The sequence below is a fragment of the Numida meleagris genome, chromosome 6 (assembly GCF_002078875.1).
Source record: "Numida meleagris isolate 19003 breed g44 Domestic line chromosome 6, NumMel1.0, whole genome shotgun sequence".
Lineage (NCBI taxonomy): Eukaryota > Metazoa > Chordata > Aves > Galliformes > Numididae > Numida > Numida meleagris.
This window is the reverse complement of record NC_034414.1, coordinates 13,878,822-13,905,377: the sequence shown is the minus strand read 5'-3', so window position 1 is coordinate 13,905,377 and position 26,556 is coordinate 13,878,822. Positions and strand designations below refer to the sequence as shown.

The window sequence follows — 26,556 nt, the reverse complement described above, 5'->3', positions numbered from 1 at the left end:
GTTGGGGGTTCCTCTATGCTAGGTAGATACAGTTGGTTTAGGTCAGTGTAGAGCTTTAAGGATATTCCAGTGCTCCTTACGTCCTGATGGGGTGGTGAGCACATGGACTCATGTGCAAGAAGCTGTGGGGAGGCTGGAGCTGATATCTTGAATCTCGTGATCTTGGTTCCAGCATAAGTGCTCCTGAGCAGCTCTGCTTTTCCCGAGTGCAAGGGACTGTAACAGGCAGGAGGTGGTGGAGACTGACTGTCCTTTGTGGAATTGCTGTAAGGAGTTGCTTTGGAGCTAAAAAGGCAGGCTAATTCTCTCAAACTACAAAGAATAGCTTTTTACTTTCTTCTTATTCTTTTCCTTTTAATGAATCTGGTTTTCAATAAAGCAGTTTTCTCCTATTCCTTGCATCCAGGGGCCTAGTACACAACTCTTGACTTCAAGTTTGTAGCCTGGCCCATGTCTTTGGACTGTGTTAAGCCTCTCCCAGCAGTCAGAGGCAAAGCCACCCAAGATGCCAGCAGGCCTTGGGTTTATCCCTCTGCCTTCCTCTGAGCTGGCCCTACATTCCAGTGTGGCAAACTGTTGGGGTAGCACGGGGACAGGCAGCAGTGCAAATGTTTGTAGACAACAGGTAGAAGTTATGGGCTAGGAACGGGGGGTGGAGGGGGCAGAGGGGAATGGAGGAGCCCAGTTCTCTTATTAACTGATCACATTAAGAGCATTAATCAGTGAATGAAGCTCGTCCCTTACACTCTCCAGGGAGTGGCAGATGGTCTGGGGGCTGTCCAGGAGCTCGATGCTGTGGGTATAGGGCTCATATTTCACTGAGAAGGGCCGCTTGATATGTGCTGCGTAGTTCCTGTAAGGAAAGGATACAGGGTCTTGGTAAAAGAGACAGGTCCTGAGCCTGGCTCCTACCGTCCTCCTCCCCATCACCGTTCACCCAGATCACAACAGACAAATGCCTCTCTTAGTCAGAACATCCAACTTAATGCAAAAGCTTTGGTTTCTCATCTTCCCAGCTGCACAGGTCTATAGAGGTCACTGAGACCGCTCCATCCAGCAAGGAGGACACTGGGTTTGACAACAAGTTTCTTGGGGCTGAAAATATGGGCTTGTATCAAACTGGAGAGTGCACTGAACTTGTCACCCCTGTGGCTATCTCCAGACACTTTCTACTTAAATTGCTTTTCTTTTTCTTTCAAAAATACCAAGGAGATTTAGACACTAATTGCAGGGGAAACCTCTGGCATTATAGTATTACATTCCTAAATCCTTTCTGTCATTCACTTGTTTACTAATCTCTGCTTGGGAAGGAGATGGCTAGCTGCAGGCCATGTTAGGGTAGTACTGAGAGGCAGCAGATCAGACCTGTGCATGGGGATGGGAATAGCATCACCAGGGTGAACTGAGTAAAGCTGCACTATTTCATACCCAGGGCCAACTGGAGCCTGAACCTGAGTGACAACCCTGACTTCTCCTGGCACAGACTTTATCACCAGATGTACATGGCTAAGTGCTCATGAAGGTCATGGTGAAAACACAGCAAGAGGAAGGTTTCTCTTATTCGGATCCAAGCCCTTATGTCTGTACACCTGACAAGGTAGGTTTGTGGGTTTTTCTTCTTTGACTTTTGATATTGAGTTGGGAATCTACATTTGTGCACTCAAGGCTAAAATCTCAAAATGAAAAGACCTGTGATGATTGAGGGAGAAACAAGCACTGGGGCAGGCGTGCTGATTGCCAAGGCTTCACCCTTCTCCTCCTGAATTGCTTAGCTTAGGGTACCCTCTTGTGGCTACCGCGGGTCTGCACGGACTGGAGAGTGCATCGCTTCCTCTAATGCTCCCTGGGCTGATTCTGCGTGCTGCGGGTAGTCTGATTACTGGGATATGGGGCAGAAGCACCCCTGACTTTGGAGAAGACCAGGGGTCACATGGCCAAAGCTTCAGCCTGGTGGAGGATTTTTTAAAGTGCCTGTCACTGTCAACATTTTCTAGCGAAAGCTTGAATAAGTAGTGTATTTTTCCCCTTTTAAATGCAAGGAAATGAGCCGTGAGCCAACAGCTGGGTGATTTTTTTTTTTAAAGCAGTGTGTGTGAGAGGAAGAGTGCTAGGTGCTTGCTTTTGAGCAGCTGGACCCTGGGTTATATGAGTGGTGCAAGTGAGTGCCATAGAAGCAGAAACTGAAATATGACAATCCTTGCTGTGTTACTTATGTGAAATACCTCATTTGTGGGATCTGCAAAGTCATGCATGTTGTGTGATGCTTTGTCTCAACATACACCCTATCTATGCTAAGACAAAATGGTATAGGCAAAAGTTTTCTCTTGCAACTAAATGTGACAGGACTGAGTTTTCCTCCTATAAATTACTGTATGGCCAAGATGATGTTATTCTGAACTGCCATTTGTGAGTAGAGCTACCCCTGCAGTCTCAACCTGTTTGCGGTTGCATGCAGCATGAAAACCAAATTAATACTAGCGAGATATTGCGTGGGGTCTGTTAACCATGCTATAGGAAGAAAAACTTCCTTTTTCCAATGGATCCACATTGTGCAATTGTTTTTCCTTGTGACTAAGCTACTAATATTGCTGAGATTTTTGCTGGTTGAAAGATGTGTAAGTTGCCCAAGTTCTACTCTGACAGACAAACACTTCTTCTGCCTCCTAAATTCAGAGATAAAAAAAATATTTTGAATAGCTCTTCACATCTCTCCTAAAACTTTTATATGACACAACTGATGTGTTCCAGAGGGGCACATGCTTGTGGGGGACTACTGTTTTGGTTGGCTAGTGCCTGACATGGCTTTCCTTTGGCAAGGAAGCAGAGGAAGTCCTGAAGAGTTCTTTGAGACTCTGTCTTCTGGACTTCCCACCAGTGCTCTACTATGTTTCTCAGCCTCTCTTGGGAACTGGAGATGGTCCTTAACTCCTTCTTCTGAGAATTAGGGAGATATGCTAGATTTGTCCCCTCTTTCACTCCCTCAGCCTTGCCTCGATGAGTGCTTCTCTCTCTGTCCCACTCCTCTCCATCCAAACCTTCCAGCCCGCCTTTTGCTGGATAGTTTGTGTGCCAGTCAGAGAGAAGCTGGGACCTGTAGGAACTGATAAATCACTTTACTCCATGTGAAAAAATGGGTGAATGTTGAACTCTTTCCAGAGCTTTTCTGAGATTATATACTGGAAGCAGAATATGGTGCCAACCTCTGTTTTGAAATAATATAGCTTTGTGTTCCTCTGTTTGGGTCTCCCTCAGTGCCCAGTCCTACCTCAGCTTGTTTTTGGCATCACTGAAGCTCTCAGACACAAAATACACAGGCTGGTAGTTCTGGTCCTGGTAGGGCTGAACAGCAGCAGCGTCGGGGTCAAAGTCCCGAACCTCTGGTTCATCAGACAAGGAGTGCTGTGGACACAGTGAGAAAAGTGCTAGCGTGAAATGAAGGAATCCAGAGAAAACATGCTAAAAATGGAGAATAGATCTGCAAAAATTATTGCAGCTATTCAGAAGAAGAAGGGTTTTGCAGTAAAAAGTCTGGAGCAGCGAGGTAATTTGTGCTGGGACTTACTATAAGCTCCCCATAGGAAGACAGGAGCCCTGCCCCATAGGCTTTGACTATCCCATTCTGTCTGCAGAGTCCAAACTCCACTGTGAACCAGTAAAGCTGTAAAACAAAAAGGAAAACATGTGGTGGACACAACTCCTCATGTTCATTTCCCTGTCCATGCGCTGTGGTGAGGGTTTGGAGATGTTTGAATGAAAGGGTGCCTGGCATGGCCACCAAACTGCATGCAGGATAATCCTCTGCCTCCTTACCCTGCAGCCAGCCCTGCCAGAGTAGAGTGCTAAACTAAACCACTGCCATGCCAGGACAAACTGTGCCCCTGCACTGGTTCCCTCTATGCTTGGCCACTGCATGGTGCTACCATTGGGTGCCCTTGGAGCAGGCCAGTCACCTTGCTGAGGTAGAGCCAGAGGAAATGAATGCAATTTAATCCTGTCCCAAAGAATCCCAGTGATGCTGTTGTTAGAAATATGATGCTCGTTGATACTCTGGTGCCTCTGAAAACTGGGTTAATGTGCAAGTGAGCTCTGCTGTTCAGCTGATCTCTGTTCTGCACGGTCACCTGGAGGCAGCTTGTTTGGGGACCCTAAACCTGCAAATGCAGGGTTACCAGCCTGTACCATTACCTCTAGCACCACAGACATTCTAATGGAGAACCTGGGGCCCCTGTGGTGCTGACAGAAAAGCTTACCGTTGACAGTTTCTCAATTTCTTCATCAGTTGCTCCCAGAGATGCAAGCCCAATGTCCTGGGAATGTAAGAGAGACATCAGGACAGATTTGAGGCAAGATCCATTCTAAACACATAGGGCTTGGTTAATTATCCAATTCTCTCACAGTACAGATATCCAGTCAGCAGTTATGAAAACTCATAGAGCGTTTTTTTTTTTTTTTTGGATGACAAGAGGATAAAAGGAAATATTAAGATGTTGCTGTTGGAAATTCCTGTCTATCTCATAGCCTGTAGCTGATGTCAGGGAATTCACATTAGCCAGTGTTTCTACTGGAACGATTTGTTTGAAATGCTTGTTTTGCTCGTCCTTTTTTGCTCTCTTCTTCTCCCTTCCCTGCTGCCCATGTCCCCTGCCTGGTGGCTCCTGCTGCAGTCATTCTCCATCTGCCCCACTGCACCTCCAGGCTGGTACTCCCATATTGCCACTCCTGGGGTCTCCCTTCCTTCGTCACCATCAAATATGACCATCTTTTCCCTAAACCCGCCTTTTTCTTGATGACTACCAAAAGACAATTAGTGATGCTCTTACACACAAATTGCCATGTTTTTATTGCCTGGAAACAAAAGATATAGTCTACTGAAACTGTCGAGCATTTTCTGTGGCTTAGTTGCACTCAGATTAAAAGGCTCCCAAGTATTCTTCAATTTATAGCATAGAATAAGGGTGTAAGATTAGTAAGAAAAGGCAAGACTGAAAGCAAAGAGGTATCAGCCAAGGCTGGAGCTGAGGCAGTCACGTCATATGTTGAAGGAATGAGTACCAAACCCAGATGTGCTCATATATTGCAAAATCTGTCCCTAGTTGACATCTTCATCACAAATAAGTGCTGGATGTGCTATCATGATAGCAATTGATTTGGAGTACATTGTTATGTCCGGTAGAAGCACCTTTTAGCAAAGCAATGCTCAACTGCAGGTGTGGTGCAGCAAAAACCTAGGAGAAGGATGGAGAGGAGAAAATCTCCTCCAGGCAACATCCTTGCCAGGAGTGTGACAATCAGGCCTGTTTGGGTTCTCACCTACTCCCTTATGCTCCTGGGGAGAAGCAGCAGAAAACTACCTTACCTGAGAGAACTGGGCAAACGTCTTGTCAGCCAGCATTGGTACGTGCCCCAGTAGCTCATGACAGCAGTCCCTGCCATTGCCCAGGGGAAGGAGGAAAATGCAGTCAGCAGCAGATAGCTTGCCCATTAGGGAAAATGCCAAATGTTCCTTGCTGGCCACCAGGGCCAGCACTACTCACGGCTCAGGGGAATGCATGGGCGAAGATGCGTGGCGGATGTACTGCGTGCACTGGAACACACGGAAGGCCAGGCTGGCGAGGAAGTCGCGTGCAGACAGTAGGCCGGCCACGGGCCGGAGCTGGAAGCCAGTCCTCTCTGAAACAGTGCACAAGACTTGGCGTGAGAGGTCAGCTCACAGGCTGTGCTGTCTTATGGTTCCAGCAACAAAAGAGGAAATATTCAGTGCTGGAAGCTAAACAGCTCCTTCACTGCCAAAACAAATGTTTCTGCTTCTACTAAGGAGGTCATTAGGTTTTCAGTGGGGTTGATGATGGTCTTGACCTTGAGTTGTACTAACCCTGTTTAGTTGTGAGTTCAAACACCTCACCTCCTCCATATTTAGATTTCTCCATTGCAGCTGCCACCACTGTGCTGGAGCCCTGGCAGCCCCAGATCCGGGTCCCCTGGGCTTTTCTCTGCTCCATCTGGGACTTGCACTCACCTTTCAGGAAGCGAGAGACCTCCTCCAGCTGGGGGATGTTGTTCTCATTATAGCCGCAGAATTTCTCCAGTAGATTAAATGCTTCGAGGTACTCCTTGCAGGCATGGGTTGGATACAGGCTCTTCAGAGTGCTGTACACCTCCTTCCTTCAGGACAAGAGGTGACACAGTCAATGACTTGGCCACTTCTTCCTCTAGATGTATGCTACCAGGTTCTCATGTCTCTAGATTTCTGGTCCTTTGCTTTCTGCTGGACTAAGTCTGTCTCTTTGCATGTTTATAGGGGTATACAAATGTACATATTCATAGAAGCATGTAGCATCAGTCGTATCTGCACCGACCTTCAAGGTCAGAAGATGGTATTTAAGGCATTAACTGAAATTCAAGTATTTCCTGTATGTCAGTTCCTGGAGCTGCACTATAAAGACAGTCAATATAAACAAAATGTGACCTTGTTTAGGAGTCAGAGTGCTCAGTGGTACCCCTAAGCTGATATAACTTCCTCTCTGGGGAAACTCTCTTTGAGGAAACTCCTAGGGTATTTTGCAAATCACTACAACAATCTAGGTTTTGATTCCCAGCTTCTAGTCTTCTGAAGCCCTGAGATAAGATTAAATCAGCACTCACCAGGTAGCAGTCTCCTCTGCTGTGTACTCCACATGAGGGATTGGGTCCCCACTGCAAGGCAAATGCACCGTTACTGACAGCAGCAGAGCACAAGCCAAGCTCCTCTCCCTGTTGAGAAGGAAGCCCTTTGGAGAAGCTCTGTATGATGGTGATCAAACTTCTTTAAACCAAACATGGTGACAGGAAAGGCCAAGTTTTAATACTAGGTCACTTTCACAGGTGCAAAAACAGAGAAAGGCATTAGTCTCACTGGAAGTTATAAATAAGCAAAGGATGAGCAGAAGCTTAGCAGGCATAGTATTTCCAGTCAAAATGGTTTTCACTGAGAAAATAGGAAGCCTTGTCTGAGAATAAATTAATTTCATGTGCCTAAGCTGCAGGGAACTGATGGTTGTTAGAATGAATCAGTGGCTGGGAAATAAAAGCTGATAGCAAGGACCACTAAACACGTTTGAGCTGCAGGAAAAAGGTGTATTGTCTGCGAGATTAAGGACAGCAAGAAAAGCCATTCTGACGATAAGTGGGAACTGAAGACTGCTCTTGCTATTTCTGCATTGCAACAATTGTATTTTCTAAATCATTCTGATCTGTATTTTTGAACAAATGAGATATTCACATATTACAGTGATAAAGCATAGTTCCTGTTCCATTAACAGCCTGAAGGGATGTTAAACAGCAGCCTATAAATGCTAACCTGAAAGGCAGGAGAAGACATTCTGAATGGGTGCATCATCTTAGTAGAGTATTTCTACTCAGTCCCTTGGGACTCTCTTGCTGGCACAGTGATTTTCTATGCATTTCGTATTAGTACAAGACAAAAACGATCATAGTATATATTCCGAGCTTTGAATGTGCATCAAACATGAAATTTAACAGAGCAGTCAGTAAGCCATGGTGGGACCACATCAAGTGCATAGACAGCTCAAGACGGTGACCCAGATAATTTCCACAGCCTGCTTTCAGCATGGCTCACTAAGGGAATCTACATTTAAGTGCTTCTTAAAGAGGCACTATGGTGGAAGGCAACATTACTGAATAGGATCTAGGGAGTGTTTTCTTAACCCAGCTGAACACTGGAGCTCTGATTGATGTTGTAGTGAAGAGATTTAGTGCTATCGCTACTTACATCAGAATGAAAGTATTAAGTAGGAGTATAAGAGATAGTCTTAATTCTATATAAGACAGTTATGAGACCATTGTTGGAATCTATTTAATTTATCAGAAAGAGTTAGGAGTCTTTAAGTACCATAATGGGGTGGAAAAAGTGATAAAACTCTATGAAAGACATGTGTGATCCACTGGGCAAAAGCAAAATCTACTGATGTTTTGTTTTGAAATTAAACATCTTTTTCAGTCAGCATAATGAACTATTGGAATAAGTTTTCCAGGCATATGGTAATTTTTTTCAGTATATGAAACTTTAAAGTTGAGACTAGATGTCATTCTAAAAGAGTTGCGATAGTTCAAAATGAAGTTAGAGATCTGTTGGAATTATAAGTAGCTTTTGTTATGTGGGGAGTTTATTCTGGCTTTATCAATATATGAATAAATGACCACAGGGATTTTTGAATTAGGAAGAAACTGAAATGCATGGAGAGAAGCATACGAAAGGAGCTGGCAAGGCTAAATGGGAGAAAACATTTTAAAAAGTATCATGCAAGTAGCATTAATTACTTCTCAATAGGCTGTTTTGACACGGTATTATTCCTGTGTGAATGTAAGGGAAGATACTTACTGCTTATAGTGAAAAGCGATTTCTGCTATTGATTTCCTCCTCTGGCGATATACCTGGTCAGAGTAGCCCTAGGATGACAAATAGGAACATAAACACAATGCTTTTAATCAGTTACTGAATTTCTAACCCCATAAAGTTCATTGCTGGCTGGAGCAACTGGTGGTTCCAGTACAATTCTCTGACCAGCTGCATGAGTTGCTGTTCTCTAGCTCCTTGTTTCTGAGGGCTGGCTCAGGTCTCAAATGCAGGGATGTATCCATACACTCACCGGGTGATCCAAGTCCAAGTCAGGGTCAAACTTGGTGACCAAATGGTGGCACTTGTCCAGTTCACATATTTTTCTGGGAAACCAGTGAACTGTGGGGAGATAGAAGAAGAGAAGCTGGTTGTGGAAGCAAAGGATGGATGTGAGACTTTGTGGAGAAACGTGCAAGGAGGTGACCCTGAGACAGTCTTCTCTTTTGGTCACAGTCAGCATCCAGTATCGCTTCCCCTTTTCTGTGACTATTGAAATCTTTGACCCATTCCTATCTCAACCACTCCACACAAAAAAAAATCGAGTAATTTATAATTTTCTTACATTTGTCTTCCTTAGTGGTCCTCACATCTTCTGCTACCCTCTTGATGGAGCTAATAAAAGTATTGAGGTCAGAGCTGTGCACTTCACAGCGCACAAAATATTCCAGTTCAGCAGTCCCTTCACGGGGCTTTCGGCTGAGCCTTGTCTCCAAGTGGTGGATTTTAGCTTCAAATGTCTTGTAGAACATGGGAAAGAAGAACAAAAGCATTAAATGAGTCTGTAACACTTGAAACAACTATTGGTGCTTTCCAAAAATGTCCACACGCTTATGTTTGGGGGGAGGTCCCAGTTAAAAATTATTTTGACTGAGGTAAACTTGCGTATCCATTATGTAGGTTCTGCTTCTGAGAGGGGAAATTGCTAGGACGGAAAGCCACCTCCTGTGCCCCCCTCCCTTTTCTTGGTTAAATTTTTGGGGATGTTGTAGGAGGGGCAGGACTTGCCCGAGAACAGGCGGGCGGCGCTGGCCGTGGTGCTGAACGTGAGGAAACGATGTCGCTGGGCACGACTCAGGACGAGCCGTAGGTCCCCTTGCCTGCCATCACAAGTGTTAGATATCCATAGAAAAACAGCAGTTTAACTTACCCACTGTACACGCAATCACAGATGAATACCTACACTCGAGCATAAAATCTGAAGTGGCCATTTAGTTGCTGGTTTACAGCTGAAAGAAACCTGCAAATGCTTTACTTTGTTTTTAAGCCAACCGTTGAAAAAATGCAGGTAGATGGGTTGACTAGTTATTTGTCTGAGAAACAGGATTTCATCCCCATTTCACATGTTTATGATAGCCCTCCTGAGGGAGCCGTGGCAAAGATTTAACAGCCACCTTATTGCTACTTAATGTCATTTGAAGAACGTGGTCTCATTCTTGTCAACGGTGACTGATGTAAAGACTCCTATAAGACTTGGACCCCATCATTTTCCTCAAAGTGGTAAGAGAGATTGATTTATTTTGTTTTGTTTTGTGAGGGTTCTTGAGGAGCAGAGGAAGAGGTTTAAGAGGAACGTTTGCTCTGCCTACATCCAGCAGATTGCTAAATTCTGCTCAGACTCTAATAGTTATTTGGAGCTCATCATTAGAACTGAATTCACACAAAGAATAAGAAGGAGACAAAATAGAGTCTACAGTCTTCAAAAAGGTCTTGGTAGATTTTTGGATGCTTTCTTTATCTCTGTGAAAACCTGGAGTACAAGCATAGGTCCATGGACAATGACACAACCTTTCCAATGTCTCTGAGATATCTTTAGTAGAAGAAAGAACATGATTTCTTTTGTTAATCTGAGGCAGATGAGAAGGAACAGATGCGATGCCACAGGTAAATTGAATTTAGGACTGTGTTTTGAATGTACCTACCAACTTCACTATTACATTGTCCCCTCAACAATCAATACCTTTGCATTAATCTGACAGCTGTGATTGCATTACCTATGCTTTGACTGCATGTAACACATACAGCAGAGTGAAACCAGCTTCCCTGCAGCCTGGTTTATGATGAGGCAAATGTCATTATGCCCGTCTGCTTTCATATCTTGTACCTGCATTGCCAGAGGGATCTGGGAAATGAATCTTTCTCTCTCGTGGCTTGACATGTTTGTCTTTTTATTATCTTTAAAGCTCTCTCTGTGACAAGATCAAAAAGCTTGTGGTTTTTTTTTTTTTTTTTTTTTTTTTTTTAACCAGAGCAGATCTTGATGCTGCAAGTAATTTGCTCTGGAAAGCAACAAATATTTGGAGGTAAACTGCCCCTGCTTCTTGCTTGATGTTTAAAAGTTGTTTAAATTAGGGACTTAAAATGCACTGTAACATACAGTCTGCCAAATACAAGTGCCTACACCTCTATGTTTCATACCTGCTAAGCATTTGAAATGTTACACCGACAGATTTTTTTATGCCTTTCCTGGCAGCTGTACACTTCTCTCAGGAAGGAGACACGGTCATGGTGACACAAAATGCACTGGTGGAGAAGTGTGACACTTTTGCCTGGCAGGTGTGTTTGAGGGATTCTTTTGGTGTTGAACAAAATGTTGCCCAGAAAACATTTTTTCTAACAACCATCCTTTTAGAGAAGATGCAAGATGTTTTGTAAGTGTTAATAATCTGAAACACTTTTCAGAAGATTATCAGAGATGGTGCTGCATGGGCTGTAGCTATGATGCCTTCTAATTTCAGGGAAATACTTATCCCCCAAATAGACTTTTTATGTTTATGGCTGTTAGGTAGCAGTTTTGTGATGTAGTGTTGCTGATGATCTGGTTTACCCCACAAAGGGTTGAATATTGTAGGGAAGAGTGTATTATGTAGTAATAGAGAATATTAATATATGAGCCAGCATCATCCTCTTGTGACAATGAAGGGGAGTCACATACTAAATTGTAGTTACTGGGCTGTAGACAACAGGTCAAGGGAAGTGATTTCTCCTCTCTGTCTGGGATGAAAGAGACCACATGTGGTGTTCCGTGTCCCTTAGAATAAAGATATTGATGTACTGTAGCAGATAAAGTGGAGGGCTGGCAACGTGTACGGGTGGCTGGAGCACACTGTATGAGGAAGAAGAGAGGGAACTGGATTTGCTAAGCCTTAAGAGGTGAAGGGGAGATCAGGTTGCTTTAACCTATTACCTGGTGGGAGGGTATAAAGAAGGCAGAGCTAAGATCATCTTAAAAGTGCTCAGTGGGAGGCCAAGAGGCAATGGGCATAAACTGGAAGCAAGGACATTTAAAAAAAAAAAAACAAAACTTTTTTTTCTTTACCATGAAGGCAGTCAAACGCTACACAAGTGGTCCAAAGAGACTGTAGAATCTCTGCTTTGGTGATATTCAAAATGCAACTAACAGGGCCATGAGCAGCGTGCTGCAACTAGACCTGCTATGAGCAGAAGGTTGGACTAGAGACCTCTGCAGGTCCCTTACAGTTCATGTGACTGATTAATAGGAACAAATTGTCCTCTCCTCTCACTGATGAAGTTAATGAGATTAAACTACTGTAGATAAAACATAGCACAGATCCTCAGTTTGCAAAACACTTTTGAATCCTTCTGGATGAGAATGTACTACATAAATGCAAGTTATCATGTTTTGATTACTGTTTAAATAGCCAGTGCTTATCTCAGTCTTTCCATTCATGGTACAGAGACCCTAGATAATACAAGATTATATTGCTGGCTGGGGACAAAAGTGCAATCAGATATGAATTTCCCTTGATTTTAAAGCCATTTATAGAATGCACCTCTGTGGAGGAACCAGCACAACCTTTAACACTCAAATCTTAGACTATCAAGGCTGATTCTTAGACTATCCAGTAGCTGATCAGTTCTGTGGAAAGGGAATTTGTTCTGTAGCCATGTGGGGCACATGGTGTCTTTTGAATGTTTGATCAGAACCCAGTGCACAGAGGACTGAGCAGTAGAGGGTGCTGTCAGAGTATGCTACAAATAATATGGGCGTGGATTGTGGGTGTGAAATTGCGAGGCTGACTTCAGTAATTAAGCAAAGTCAAACCCGGAGTGTTATAAAAGCACATTCCTAGTGTGGGCATGTTAGGGCATGAGCAAAGCATGACTGTGGGGAGATCATGCAGACTGTTAACTCTTAACTTGCAGTAGTCAGACCTAGTCTGAATATTCCTTGGTAGGTTCAAGTGATATTTCTCCTCAAACCACTCTGAAAAGCATAGTGTTCCTTGAGCCCAGTGAAACAGGTTAGAGACTCACCTCAAACACCTTAAGTGCTCGGGAGAGTGGAGAGGTCTTGGTACCCTTGAGCATGAAGAAGAGGTTCAGCATGGCTCTTCCATCCTTCTCCTCAAAAACAATTGTCTCTGTGGACTCTGCAGCATCGGTGGCTGCAGCTGCAGCCTCTCGTTCCTTCCTGGCATCTTCAATGAGGCTTTGACGTCTACCAATGAACCGTGGAGACTAAAGGCAGAATAGAAATAAGTAATGCTTCTTAGGGAGCTGTGGGGGGTGAGTCAGAGGCAACCTAGGTAGCTGCATGGGGTGTGACTGGTGTGCCCCATCAGAGGAAGACCGGGAAGGCTAGGCTGACTTGCTCAGGTTTGCAAAGGAAGATCTGGTGTTCAGGACTAAGGCTTTAAAATTAAACTTTCAGATATGTGAACTTCTGGGAAAAATCTGTGCAAAATGTGCTCAGAGTATGACTTAAGTGGGCTTTTCTCCCATACCTTCACCAGCAAAAAAAAAAAAAAATTCAAAAAACTGAAAATCAGAAATGATCTTCTTGCACAGTTTTAAGGAGTCTTCTAAAATCAAGGAGTGAGGTGCTAGATAAACATGAAATCACTTAAGAAAAAGACATGCTATGAGGTGGATCTGAAGCCCATAGCTGTGCCCTGGCTAGGAAATATGAAGTGTTTACTGGTGTGTTAGTACAGTAGCTCATCTGCTCCCCGGGCCTGATGCAACCACCAGCCTAAGCACACCATGTCCCTTTGTGTTCTCTTCACAGCCCTGTGCCCATATGTCTCCAGACACACTGAAACACTAAAAACGTATCCTACAGCCATCTTCTTCTGACTTTAAGTGGACGCTTGCCCGCTGATTTATAATTGGAGCCACATCCTTACAAACCTGAAAATAAATTCCTCCTACTGCTCTGGAGGTTTGTTTTGTCCCAACTAAGCCCTACAGTTACTTGGAATTGCAGCTAAACTGCTGCACCTCTGTGCCTCGAGCCATGTTAGGTCGTTCTTTTATATTTGCAGTGAGCTATGAACCATTTCTTCACTGCTGCTTCTTTTATTATGCTAACAGCTCATATGCTAACTCATTTGTTCCTGGTCTTTCAGCAATAAGCCTTCCACTTCGAGGCAGGTCAGGTGGTTCCAATTTTCTGTGTTCAGCACTCAAACCAGATGACAGAGCCTCAGAACTTGCTAAAAGAAACCAAGGGCATCATTGGAGGGGGATAGCTTATAAAGCCACTCGGCACCCACTTACAGAGATGGACTGGCTGTATATTTTTTGTCCTTCAATTCTACTGAAAATCATTGGTAAATAGATGCTAAGCAAACAATGCCTTCCCTACCCTGTGAAACTCCGGAGAATATTTCTCTTTGAAAAACATAGCCTGCTCAACTACTAAGCCTACTTTCTCTTTAAGTTTCAAAGCCCGCCGTGATGTTTCCTCTGAGAACCTTCTTGGATGCTTCAGCAGCACAGAGCTTCAGGGCTTCCCTCTGACATTTGAAATGCAACCTGAAAAACACTGCACCTATAGACACCAGCCCACGTGCTTCTTCCTTGTCCTTTTTTTTTATTAATAAAGACCCCTCTGAAATGATATTTGCTGATCCTCAACCTCTTTATTCCTAGGGGCACCAAAAATACCATCTAACAAATAAGCACATATTGCCATTTGCCAAATTTGGTGGTATTTGGGCCCAAAGAGAGAAGACCTCTAATAAATATCCTGGCCTTAACTTTTAAGAACTTGCGAGCACATGCTTGGCTTTCAGCATGTATTTTATATTGCTACTATATTTAAAGCTAAGCTGGTGTTTGCTTTCAGGTACCTGCAATAAGCAGGGCAAACAGACTTAGGCTAGCCACAGGGTCCGTGCTCTGCAGCAGTACAAAGTGTTTCAGCTAAAGAAGTTTTATCGCATTATGCCCTGAGGTGCAAAAGTGCAATAGGGGTTTTCTTCTGGAATGGAGAGGGTGAGAGGAGGGGAGCCAGACTCCCATAAATCAAGTTAAATTTCCACTGGAAGGAGTTGTGATAGTATAACCATAACAGCAACAGGCAGGAGAAGGGGGTTTGGTCTATGTCTAGATGGGGGGCTCTGGGAGATGCTTAGATCTGCACTGGCATGGTTTGAGTGGGGAAGTTTATAAAAAAGAGCAAGGCTGGATTTTGTTTAGGAGAAGAACATCAGGAAGGGTCTGCTTGCTTGCTGTGTGCTTGTCCTCTCAGCGTCATCTCTCCTGTTTCTCATATTTATGCTTGTCAGGGCATTGTCTCCTTTTTCTGGAAATTAGGCACTGTTTTTTATATAAAGTAACCAAAATGATCTCTTGTGATAAATGACATCCATTCTTTGGAAGGCGCTCTTACACAGTATTTCTGACTTTCCCTGTGGACTAACTCCCTCAGTGCCTATCTAGCTAAAGTGAGAAGTTTAATTTTGCAAAACACTTATTTAACTATCTGGGATCTGAGTCTAACTTGGTCATTCACCTCATACAAAGGATCAATTTTTCTTTCTTTGAAATTGCTGCAGCTCTGCATGCCTAGCCATTAAAAATCTGATGCTTTGAATTAAAGCATTTAGGCTCGTTATTTGTAGCAATCCCAGGCAATCCTTCCTGCTGTTTGGCTTCCAGCTGCCATTTCCTGATTAAACACTCTGTAACCAGATCATTGTTACAGATACAAGATATCTTGGGAAAAAAAAAAAAAAAAACCTATAAGCAGAAAATCTAAATATACAACCTGAAGGATTTCGCACGGGGGTTTATCTCTGGCTGGCACAACTGGTGTGTGAAACACCTTCTGGTGTGAATGAGACTTGGGATTGCAAAGCTCAGAGGGGATGCCTCCGACCTGCTGGAGCTGGTATGGTGGTGGTAGGGGCTGGGTTGCTGGTAGCCTGAGGACACCATGAGGGCTGGGGGTGTGTACTGCCACACACAAATGCAGAGTCATGCCTCTCACTTCATGCAAGCCCGCAAAATAAGCCATGGGATTGTGGAGCTCTCCTGCACAAGGTAGGAGGGCTATTTTTTCATTTATTTTTGCTTTTCTGAGATTTTCTATTCCAAGAAGGGATGCAGAGGTGGTCTGAGGTCTTATATCTGCTCTTGCAGGTTGCACACTCCTTTCCAGCACATCCAGTGGACCCAAATTCCCGCAACCCTTTCACCCAAGGTCCCGCTTCCCATCAAACACAACACAGCAGCCCTGCCTGCCCAATTGCCAAACTCTCACCCCTTTGCCAGGCAGAGCCAGCATCCCAAGTACTGATCTGACAAAGCAGCCTGGAAAATCCCTGTTTTTGAAGAACCACGTAAGTGTTCATTATTTTGCCAGGGTGAAAATGCCTGTGCAAGAGGAAAGCTTTCCCTGGCTTTCATTTACTAGAGAAAGTGAGCTTAGCTCTTTGTTTGCTAATTGTTTCCCTTGCTTTCTGTCATGCTGCATGCTCCAAAACACCTTTCATGCCTCTGCCACATTTCCTCCTACTAAGTATCTCAAGGGTGTCCCCTCCCCATGCCATCGGGGTCATCCAGAGCCTGGCCACATCCCTGACAGAACTGTCCCATGCCCATGGTCTCTAGCCTTTTTCTGGCTGCCCTGCCACTTGGGTTAGTGCCCCATTCCTACAGCCTACCCAATGAGTTTACCAGAGTGTGCTTTCTAAAGGCACTTGATAGCCCAGCGGGAAGTTTCTTTCTCCTTTCCCTTACATCTGCAGCTTTAGTGTGTGCAGAAGTGTTCCTCAAAGTAAAAACGGGGTCCTAAATGATGATGAGGGGGTAGGAACAGAAATGTGGAAAGGATGTACAGGGAGAGCAACAGCAAACTGAGTGAATTGCCTGCAGCGTGCATGTTGTCTGAAGTGAAATTCACACTTTTCCATTATGCTATAGCAGATGAAACCTCTGCAGTTTAATGTCTTGCAGTGAAGGACATCATTAAGGTTTTCAAATTACATTAAATGCTGGGAATGCCTTGTTACTCCTGCCCTAGGTCTATGGGTTATTTTAGTTGCTTTTGGCTGCAGGGGGTTGAGGGTGCATTTATTTTAGTTTTCATCCCCCTAATTCTTTGCATTTCACACATATCAGTATGTAGAGATGAGTGTGGGGATCATTTTCTTGCCCTGGCCTGGAGCCGGGGCTGGGAAACACCCCTAGAGACAGTCTTAGACCCTCTATGCCTGTCTGCCACTGCCTGTAGCTGGAGGAGAGGCTGCATTTTTCAGGGGAGGGGGAAGAAGTGGGGTAGAGTTGTCTTACCATGATGGCCTCAGCTTGCTTGGAGTCCAGTTCTGACACCGCCCTGCGGAAGCCTTTGGCTGCAGAGGTGGAGATGTTGGGGGTTGGCATCTTCACTCTTCCACGAGCTCTGCTCTCCGCTTTTCAGCTCCTTGCCAGCTTTTTATAGGGTGAGGCTGACGTCAAAGATTCTTTCAAAGCTTCTCCCCTCCTGCCGCCCCCCCATCACCACCTCCCTCCTTTCCCCCCTCAGGCTGAGAGGAGGAGGGGACGTGAAGGAGAGAAGCGTTTCTGTCCCATTAAATCTAATCGCCACAAAGATTGCATACACCCTGCCTTTGCAGACCTGCCACTCCCCCCCACTTGTTTGCCTGCGCCCAAAAGATTTCTTCTCTGTTTTTCACCCCCCTATTTTCTTCTTGATAGAGTTCATTCTCTCACAGTTTTTCAATCTGGTACATTCACTTTCCTGGATTGGGTGCTGCATGAAAGGATTTTGATCCATTAAAGGACAAAATAAACAGAAGATAGAGATTCAGCCTTTTATTTCCCCCTTGTTTGCCATGTCACTGAGGCAGTAAAGGAACAGGAAAGTAGCACCAATTCCCCCAGCTCAGCCGTAGGACCAGTTGCTGTTCTTGTGCATATACCTCCTGAGTTGAGTTGGCTATGGCATGCTGACAGCAAGCCAGCAGGATTAGGCCCTTTGTGTCCTCAGAGGAGAAAAAGGCTGTGAAGAAAATAACATGGGGGAAATCCCACCTCTGCATCCTGACATCCAAGGGCTTTGCTATTCTTGCTGCAGTGCCTCAGAGGCCAAATGCCTCTGAGATGTTAGGAAAAATCTCTTCTCAGAAAGAGTGGTGATGCATTGGCACAGGCTGCCCGGGGAGGTGGTGGAGTCACCATCCCTGGAGGCGTTCAAGAACTATGGAGATGTGGCACTGAGGGTTGTGGTCTAGAGTGGTTACAGACATGGGTTGATGATTGGACTCAATGACCTTAGCCATCTCTCCAACCTTTCTGATTCTATGATTCTATGACTGGCAGCAGCTTCCAGCACCAAGCTAGTGCTTTTCAAGACTGGGAGAACTTCCCTGGGATTTTGTATAGGAAAGAAAGGCAGATTTGGGAAGGAGGAGAGTTACAGCAATCATATTTGAATATCAAATAAACTTTTCATTCTGGATGAATTGTCCTATCTTTTAAAGCAACAAGTAGAATACAGAATTTCAACACTTTTGGTCTGAGCTTTTCAGTTCGATCTCAGGACAAAAGTTTTCTTCATTCTGTTTTCTTACAATCAAAAAGCGCAACCATTTTGATAGATCTTTTATTTGTAGTAATTAATTTAGTTTAAAGGTCTTTTTAGAACACCATTTGCCAAGGATGATGAACCTAAAATCAGCCATCAAAGCAAATTCCTCTTATTCAAATCTGTAATCAAGTTACTGAAAGGATAGCCTTAAAATGTCAGTTCACATGAGGAACTGAGAAAATGGATAAAGTACTTTAATAAATATGGGAACAGAACAAGCCACCCAGCCTTCCTGCAGGCTGTAACATATTCAGAGATCACATGTGAGGGCTCTTCTGACAAATGCAGGCTTTAAAAGGAGCTGATAACATCAGGAAAGTTTTCAAGATTATTGTACAAATAGGTGGGATTGCTTTGAGTATGTATTCTGATTTCCTTTTTTTCATTACATATTGTTTCTCTCCTTGTAAAATCCAGCACTCTATTTAAGCTCATCAGCTCTTCTTAGTTCATCACAAAGCCCTTGATTTTTAATTCCTCTTCTTTATAGGGATGATAAATTAGGCATACAACTCCTACCTTCTTTTAAGCCCTGCTAATCTGTCACCCCATGTCTGTCTGGTGACGAGAGTCCCACATTGTACCGAAATGCTGTCAAGCACAGAGGCTCTGCAGAGCCAAAATGCAGTCCTGCTTCCTATGAAAGCAAGGGCAAAGCATCTGCATCTCTGTAAACCTCCTGCTTAGGTTTATGTGCAAGTTCTGCTGATATCGGACACAACTTCCCTTACTGCAAAAAGACACTGAGGCCCTGGGGTGTTTCTAAATAAGGGCAACAAAGCTGTGAAGGATCTGGAGCACAGGTCTTATGGGGAGCAGCTGAGGGAACTGGGATTGTTCAGTCTGGAGAAGAGGAGGCTCAGAAGAGACCTTATCGCTCTCTACAATAACCTGAAAAGAGGTTGTGGCGAGGTGATGGTCGGCCTTTTCTCCCATGTAACTAGCAATAGGATTAGAGGGAATGGCCTCAAGTTGTGCCAGAGAAGGTTCAGACTGGGTGTTAGGAAAAATTTCTTCTCAGAAAGTGGTGATGCATCGGAACATGCTGCCCAGGGAAGTGGTGGAGTAAATGTCCCTGGAGGTGTTCAAGAAACATGGAGATGTGGCACTGGTTAGTGGGGATGGGTTGGGGCTGGACTAAATGGTGACTTAGTGGTCTTTTCCAACTTCTGTGATTCTATGACTTTTAGGAGTGCGAGCCTATTTGGTTAAACTATGGCTCTGCTCCCACACCAAGGCTTTTGTATGTTGACTAAATACTGACTTTTTCTAATGAAAGAGGGGCATTTAGGAAGCTTTATGAAGTAAATACAACGGATGGATGGGTCTTCATTAGTGCTTTGTTCCTCAGGCTCCAACCATATGACTGTCTGTGAATGTGTGAGTGCTTTGTGTAACCAGCTGCGTGTTTTAGGGGATTTATCTGACATAAAGCACAAACAGCAAACACTGTTGTACACTGCACTTTGGGTGCATAGACCAAGAGAAAAACCTCCATCTGCCAGACTGCCATCCATCATCATGGGTGCTGGAGCGATGTTCATGCAACAGTCTGTGGCCTTGATAAGAATTCCAGGGGGAATCAGTGACAGAGGTGATGCCATCCCAGTGACGATGGGGAGCTCTCTATTGGCCCAGGTTGCTTCAGGGACAGGCTTTGAGCTGCAGTGTCCCACCGAGGGCCAAAGAAAGGGACTGTGTCCACCATTCTGAAAGTGAGCTGCCATCTCCCATCACAATTGGGGAAAATCCTGATGGTTTTGTGGGGTGACCAGGTCCACTTGTTGCTCTTTGTCCCACCTACTCACACCCTCTCCCTCTTTCCTTCCATAGCCTGAATAATTACAGTCTGCTACATGAAGTAATTACAGCAGTGGTTAGCCAGCTCCATCAAGAGATGGTTTTTGTCCTCATCTTTTTTCAACACTCCTGAGTGTCTCAAAGTTTAATAACCCATAATGACACCTTAGACTTCCACGTCATTGCAGCCTCTACAGCTGGGGCATCAGCAGTACAAAAAAAAGATAATTAAAATCCACATCTACCTCTTAACTTTGCAGTATTCTATCATCTGGAAAACACTAGCCTTTGTGCTCAAACTCACAACAGATGAGCCTAAGGAAAGGGGAACTGCAAGGAATAGAGCTGTGTATTTCCTTGGTAAGGGTTCCAAGATGCATTCTGAAACCTGGGCATAAAAGCACTGCTGGATCAGGTGAGGTTTAACAGCTTCAGATCTGGCCTGGTGGATGGATCAGGTGTGGGGTCTGCTGTTCCCCAAGTTGCAGAGGTGGCCCCTGGGAGATGAAGAGCCCCACTGTAGGATTTGTTATTCCAACCCGTGGATGAATCCCAGGGCAAAATGAAAACACACACACACACAAGTACACACACACATGCAAGTGGCAGAAAATAATTTGCTATAGGAGATGGAGTAGGGCTGTGAAACCTCCAGTGCCTTTTTGCCATGATATGTATTACTGTATTTTTAAAGTATGATGTCCAGGATTGCTCTGCCCACAGACGCAAATCCAATGACTTAAGGGTCACAACCAACACCCTTTCAGCAACTAAGTGCAAACCTCTGCATCTGAAATTTCACATTTCAGATGGCCAGCTCAGTTTTTAACTGAATCTGAAAATATTCCTATAACATGTCAAAAATGCTCCCTTATCTTTGGCTTTGGACCCTGGGGCTCACTGATCTCACAGCTCTACGTTCAGTGTCAGTTTCTGTTTGTGTTGCTCATATTTTGCTTCCAAATCAAATCTCCTCTCTTTGGTCAATATTGAAATTGCAATCCTGAAAAATTTTTACAGAAATCAACTTTCCAGAGGAAAATAACATGATTTCAGGCAAAACTTATTGAGGAATAAGTTTTCAGAGGGAAGGAAGGTTGCTTGAATGGAGAAAAACTCAGCACTTCCCTCTCCCTAGGAACGGTTATTTAGCCCTCAGTTTTCAGAAACAAAAGCAGCAGCAATCCCTCCATTTCTGCATCAGGAAATGGGTCTGGAACATACAAGTGTAAATTCAAAAACATTGTATTGATGATTCACCCGCCACTGCAGAATCCAAAATAACCATCTTGTCTCGGATCAATGGGGAAGCACTTAGGAGCAATTTTCTCTTTGGAAACGTGGGCAGCAAACAGACAGCCAGGAGCAGGGGGGTGGAATGAAATGCACTGTCTCTTGGAGCGTGCCATGTTAAATGGTCATAAAAATAATGGCTGACACCTCCGTCCCTCCATATTTCAACTTGTGGACAAATTGTTTAACAAAGTCTTTAGGGAATTTCATCTTTGTGTGGAAAGTTGCCTCCTACATGTGTTGGAGCAGGTTTCCTCCTACATGGCCAGCCTTTGTGATTTTAATTTATATCTGTGATACCCAAGGTTTTTCTCCTAGCTCTGGAGTCAACTTTCTTTTAAAATATATGAAGTTGCAGCCTTTTGAGAGGAGAGGAAAGGAGGGAGTCTAGGAATTCCCAGACTGGGGAAAAAATCCTGCAGAATCAGTAATTACTGTATGGAAATCTGGCACAGAATTATTGAACATTGAGTTTGACAGTGAATTTGCTTTTCTGGGGAAAAAAAAAAAAAAGTGTTGTATGAGTAAACAAGAGCCCGAGAGCATCAGAAACATTATGGCAAGAAAAATCAAACGTCTGGTGCTAATTCTATTGCCGACAAGCAGCGCTGAAAACGTGGCAGTGCATTTCTGACTGCTCGCTGTATGGCTGGGGGCAAGTCATTTAACTCTTCCTTCTGTTTTAAGGCTGCTTGTAGCTGTAGCTACCACTCTTGTCAGCACAACTGTGAAGAAACAGTTAATAGTGGGCAATGGATGTAGAAATCAATGGAAGCATTTGCTCCAGATTGCTTTCAGAAGGATGAGCCCCAAAAAGGTGAGGCAGGGCTACTGGGCCACGCTGCTGGTTCCAAGGCAGTCACCTGATTTGCTGCCCATTGTGTTTGTCTGCTCCAGTCCTGTGTCCCACCACAGCTCTTCACCTTTGGCTTCACACTACACATTTTCCAAAGCGTTTTGATTTTCAGATCTGTGTCCTCCGGCTGAAGGCAGATCCACACCTCTTTGTCACCCTCAGGCATCTTCATCTTCTGACCTCACCTTTGGGAGCAATGTTCCCATTTCAACGCTAAAAGAAAGCCATCCTCTGTGATGCCTTCCTTAGGCCAACTTGACCAGAAGAGGTTTCAGGGCAGTGGAGGATTCAGCTTGCTTTCTGAAACCTGAGAAATGACTCCTATTGCCTGTAGTTTGATTTCCAGTTGAGCTTTTGCCTTGTTAAATACATACAGAGAAGGAAGTGATGTTATTGATTGTTTTCTCTCCAAGTCCTTTGAAGTCCCAGCACTAAGAGGTCTGCGGGGACCTGGATTCTGCATCTTTCTCTAGACAAAAGGAGAAAGTTGGGATCATGCCCCTCTTGCTCATCCACCCATGCCATGCAGTAAGACGTAATTTATCTAACTCATTAGAACAAGTGGACTTGTGCAATACAGTTCAGTGAGCCTACCACATGTACGTAAAATCATTCACTTCTAACTCCCTCTTTCCTCTGGCACTGGAGGATAAAAGCCATCTGCCTGTCAGACAAAAGGTCTGATGTGATTTTAGCATTAGGAGTCACACAGAGGGTCTCAGACCTATGAAAATGTCACCATATTGACTTCATACAAATGTTTATTCATAGTTCTGTTTATAGGCAAAACAGCGCCTTGCATTCAGCATCAGATGGATGAGATCTATTACGTAGACACAACCAGTTCAAAACAGGAAATTGGCACCAGCATTTCACAGTGAAGCCACTGCCTTTCTGTCATTTCATAGCTGTTCAGGATCTTGTCTGTCATTCCTGACAAGCAGCCATCAAGCAAGTGCACTGGGAAAAGGATGAGAAAACATTTTCCTTTTCTTTTTTAGAGGAAGAATGCAAATGTATCACCCATGGCAAGATTCATGTCTCCCGGCAGGCTTAAGAGGATGACTCATCAAAGCCTTGTGCTTGTCTTCTGGATCTTCAAAGTGTATCAACAGTGTTTTATTGATCCATAGTCATGGAAAGTAAAGAAAGAAGAGTCTGAGATCTACACTGGTACGATATGTCTGACTTCAGTAATTCTACCATTAAGCTACTGGGTTGACACCGTGGAACAAAGGGTCTACAGTATGGTATTTCCTGTTCTCCCAGTGGTAGGACAGTTCTCTACAAATACAGATACTTTAATCCATTGGAGAAGAGAATACATCAGTAGCTGAAAGTTAGGTAAAGAATAAAAGTTCAAGTTAGTAGTAAGAGATGGATTTTTTTAATAGTGAGAGTGAGCAAACCCGCTGAGCATTCAGGAAGCCATATTCCCCCTTGTTTAAAGTTTCCTGAGCAGAATGGGTTATTTCACTTGAAGATAGTGCCTATCAGACACAGAGACAGGACAGTAAGACTAATGGGGATTGTACACCAACATGCTGCAGGAGATATGGAGGAGATACAGTTGTGACATCTGTGACCCGCAACCACAAAGCACAGAGCTGGAGCAGCAGTGCCTGCTGTCCCCAGTCAGGATGGCATGACAGACCCCTGCTATTTCCCACCATCACAGGATGGCTGAGGTTCTTCTGCCCTCCACCTAAACAAGAGCTGGCCTTTGAAACGTGACATTTTTATTGAGAAAAGATGGGTTCAAACAACCCCACACCATCCCTGCAGAGGAAGACTAACTTTCTCACATGTACCTACTGGGAAAATGTGTGTTTCTGCATCACGTAATGCAGTGGAAATTATGAGATTTAAGTGCTCATCCTTTCCCCTTTCTCACGCTCGTGGGGGCAGTGTCTGTGTCAAGAGAGTTAACAGTATGTTCACTGATTTAATTTACATTAAGGACGTGCTAGATTGCAACAAGCTGTGCTTTTAAAAGAGGAAAGGAGTCAGAGACAGAATAGGAACCTAGAAAAAACCTCCTCATTCTTACACCCCAAACAGCACCAGAAGCAAATAAATGCCTTCTGGGGGACGAGCTTACATTCAATTTTCTCCTTTTTCTCATATTGCTTCCCTGCTTCTCCCATTGGTTTGCCTTTGCCTGCTTACGTCTGACCTGCAGTCCCAGAAGCCTGGCTGTAGCCTGAGGGGATTTGCCTTGTGCCTTAAGTGGGATAGCATTTGGTTTTCCTTATCAGTCACCAGTAGGGCCATGTGTTTTGTCTCTGCTCCCCCTCCCTGCAAATGTGTGGTTGAGGGCAACAAGAGACAAGGGGTCCTTGTAAGTGACTTATGATAATTGCAGAGCAGCAACTGCTCTGAAAATCTAAATTCCTCCCTGACATTTCCAGTCTAAAGCTCCCACTGACTCAGCTGCTGCTTGTGATATTTAAACAAGGATTATCTCCTTTTTTATTCTTTTCTTTTTGATAATGGGATGGCAGAAGGTTATTTTAACACTTTCCTACAGTTTGTTTGGCTGATACAGAACCAGCAGTCTTCAGGATGTAACCACATCTCCGCTTCCCAAGTCACTCATTTAGCATGACTGGGATGAATGAAGGCTCCCATGATTTAAAAAAAAATAAAAGAAGAAGAAGGATCTTTCCCCGAATTGTCATCTTTTCCATTTTTTTCCTTTAGCATAAGTTTGTTATGCTGGAAAATTTACTACTTTGGGTGTAAAAAGATTTATCCCTTTGGCTTCAGCACAACTGCTCCAGGCTCATCCTATCTAAGACCTCAGGTATTGCACTTAATGGTAGTTTTTTGCTACAAATATTGATTATATTTTGTAGGAATGCTGAACAGCATCTCCAAAAACGAACCCTATAGAAAGCTCAGGGCGTTTTTTGATTCCTGAGAAAATAAGTGCATAAGCATGGGGGGAGAACATCTGCTAAAGGAAGCTGAAATGTGGTCTTCAAGACTGCATCAAAATAACTGGCAAATGTCCTTCTCACCCTGTCTCCAAGTGCCTTAACATTCTCTCTAGCTGGGAGAAACATGAGGGAAGGCACAGGCAGATAAGAGAACCAGAGCAGAAGGAGACACAGAAAGCTGAGGGATGTGTGCTGGGAAAGAGAAAAGAAGGAGAGATGCAGATGGGGGAGAAAACAAGGAAAGTCATAAAAAGTTACCAGAGCAAAAAACCTTTGAATATTTGAGTTTGTGAGCTGATGAGCTGAAGGACCTTCAAAATGCACAATTTTCATCCACTTCCCAAGACAAATGACTCCTGTATGACATTCTCTGCCTATGTACTTTTCTATGACCAAGTATCCTTGAGAAATTTCTTTTTCCTCCGTGTTTATCCCTTATGTCTAGCTGCTGTCTCTACTGCAGATTTGGCAGCTCTGTGAGAAAGGGACCAAGGCTCTCCATCATTTCAGAAGCCGCCTGACAAGCAAGGGACAGCACTGCAATCAAGGAAAATCAAAGAGCAGAAACTCACATCTGCTATTCTAGACTTCAAAAGGGCATCCAAAATGCAGAAAGTCAGTCCCCATCATGACATAACAAGCATCCAGTCCCAAGTGTTGGCTCATCCAGAGCAAGGTCACCATGCCCTGGAAGCTGATCCAAGGTGGCCACCCAGGACACATAGGCTCTGGGATGGGGCTGTGGGGCTTCAGGATGCTGAAGCCTCTTTGCTCAGAAATGTGAGTGGGATCAATGTGCTTGATAACCTGATAACTATGGCTGAGCCAGATCAGCCCTTCCAGTGCCCTACCCTTGGAAAGTCATTTATTCCTGAAATTGGCCAAGAAGTTGCTGGGGATGGGGTGAGGGGAGCTGAGGCTGGGGACAATCCCAGCTTCTCACCCCAGCGTTCTGTGTTTTGCAAATGGCTGAGGGAAATCTGAGCAGTTCTTTTTGCTTTTCAGAGAGATGGCAGGATTAGGAAGTGGGAAGGGGGCTTTCAGGTGGATCTTCACATGGGGGTGGCCCGAGCAAATTTAAGCAGGACAGACCCATATGAAAGCACAGAGAAGGAAGGCAGCTGGCCTTGCGCTGGACCAGTGGAGGTTTGGGGTGGGAGCGACATCTATAGCACTGACATTGGCAGTGGATGCCTCAGTCCCTATCTCACTGCCACAGTCAGACAAAGCAAATACATCCCTAACTGGAGCCACTCACTGCCCTGCCGATAAGCAGCACAGAGTGGGCACAGAGACAGCTGCCTGTTGTTCCCCATGACGTAACTCTGCTTTTCAGCCTGGCCGTGCATGGAGAAAGTCTCTGCCTAGACACTGTTTGATCAGAGACAGCAATGTTTGGATTAAATCCCCTCTTCTTAAATGAGTAAAGGTT

General features: G+C 44.3%; 1 protein-coding gene and 1 long non-coding RNA gene across 3 annotated transcripts in view; one reads left to right on the top strand and one right to left on the bottom strand.

Moving 5' to 3' along the window:
* Positions 1-25,860, top strand: part of LOC110401821 — a 28,730-nt gene extending 2,870 nt beyond the window's left edge. The window contains exons 2-4 of one of the 2 annotated variants that reach the window (XR_002440633.1): positions 1,433-1,597; positions 15,785-15,984; positions 23,184-25,860. This is a non-coding gene — a long non-coding RNA (uncharacterized LOC110401821). The remainder of the gene's footprint in view (positions 1-1,432; positions 1,598-15,784; positions 15,985-23,183) is intronic. The other variant, XR_002440632.1, reaches the window with a different exon arrangement.
* TH (tyrosine hydroxylase) lies at positions 4-17,034 on the bottom strand. The gene is made up of 13 exons (XM_021403323.1): positions 16,937-17,034; positions 12,671-12,874; positions 8,958-9,132; positions 8,646-8,734; positions 8,378-8,445; positions 6,643-6,693; positions 6,017-6,162; positions 5,535-5,670; positions 5,357-5,426; positions 4,251-4,307; positions 3,563-3,658; positions 3,266-3,399; positions 4-853 (listed from the first exon to the last, which is right to left on the bottom strand). The coding sequence occupies exons 1-13, from the start codon at positions 17,024-17,026 to the stop codon at positions 694-696; spliced, it is 1,476 nt and encodes a 491-aa protein (XP_021258998.1). The 5' UTR covers positions 17,027-17,034; the 3' UTR covers positions 4-693.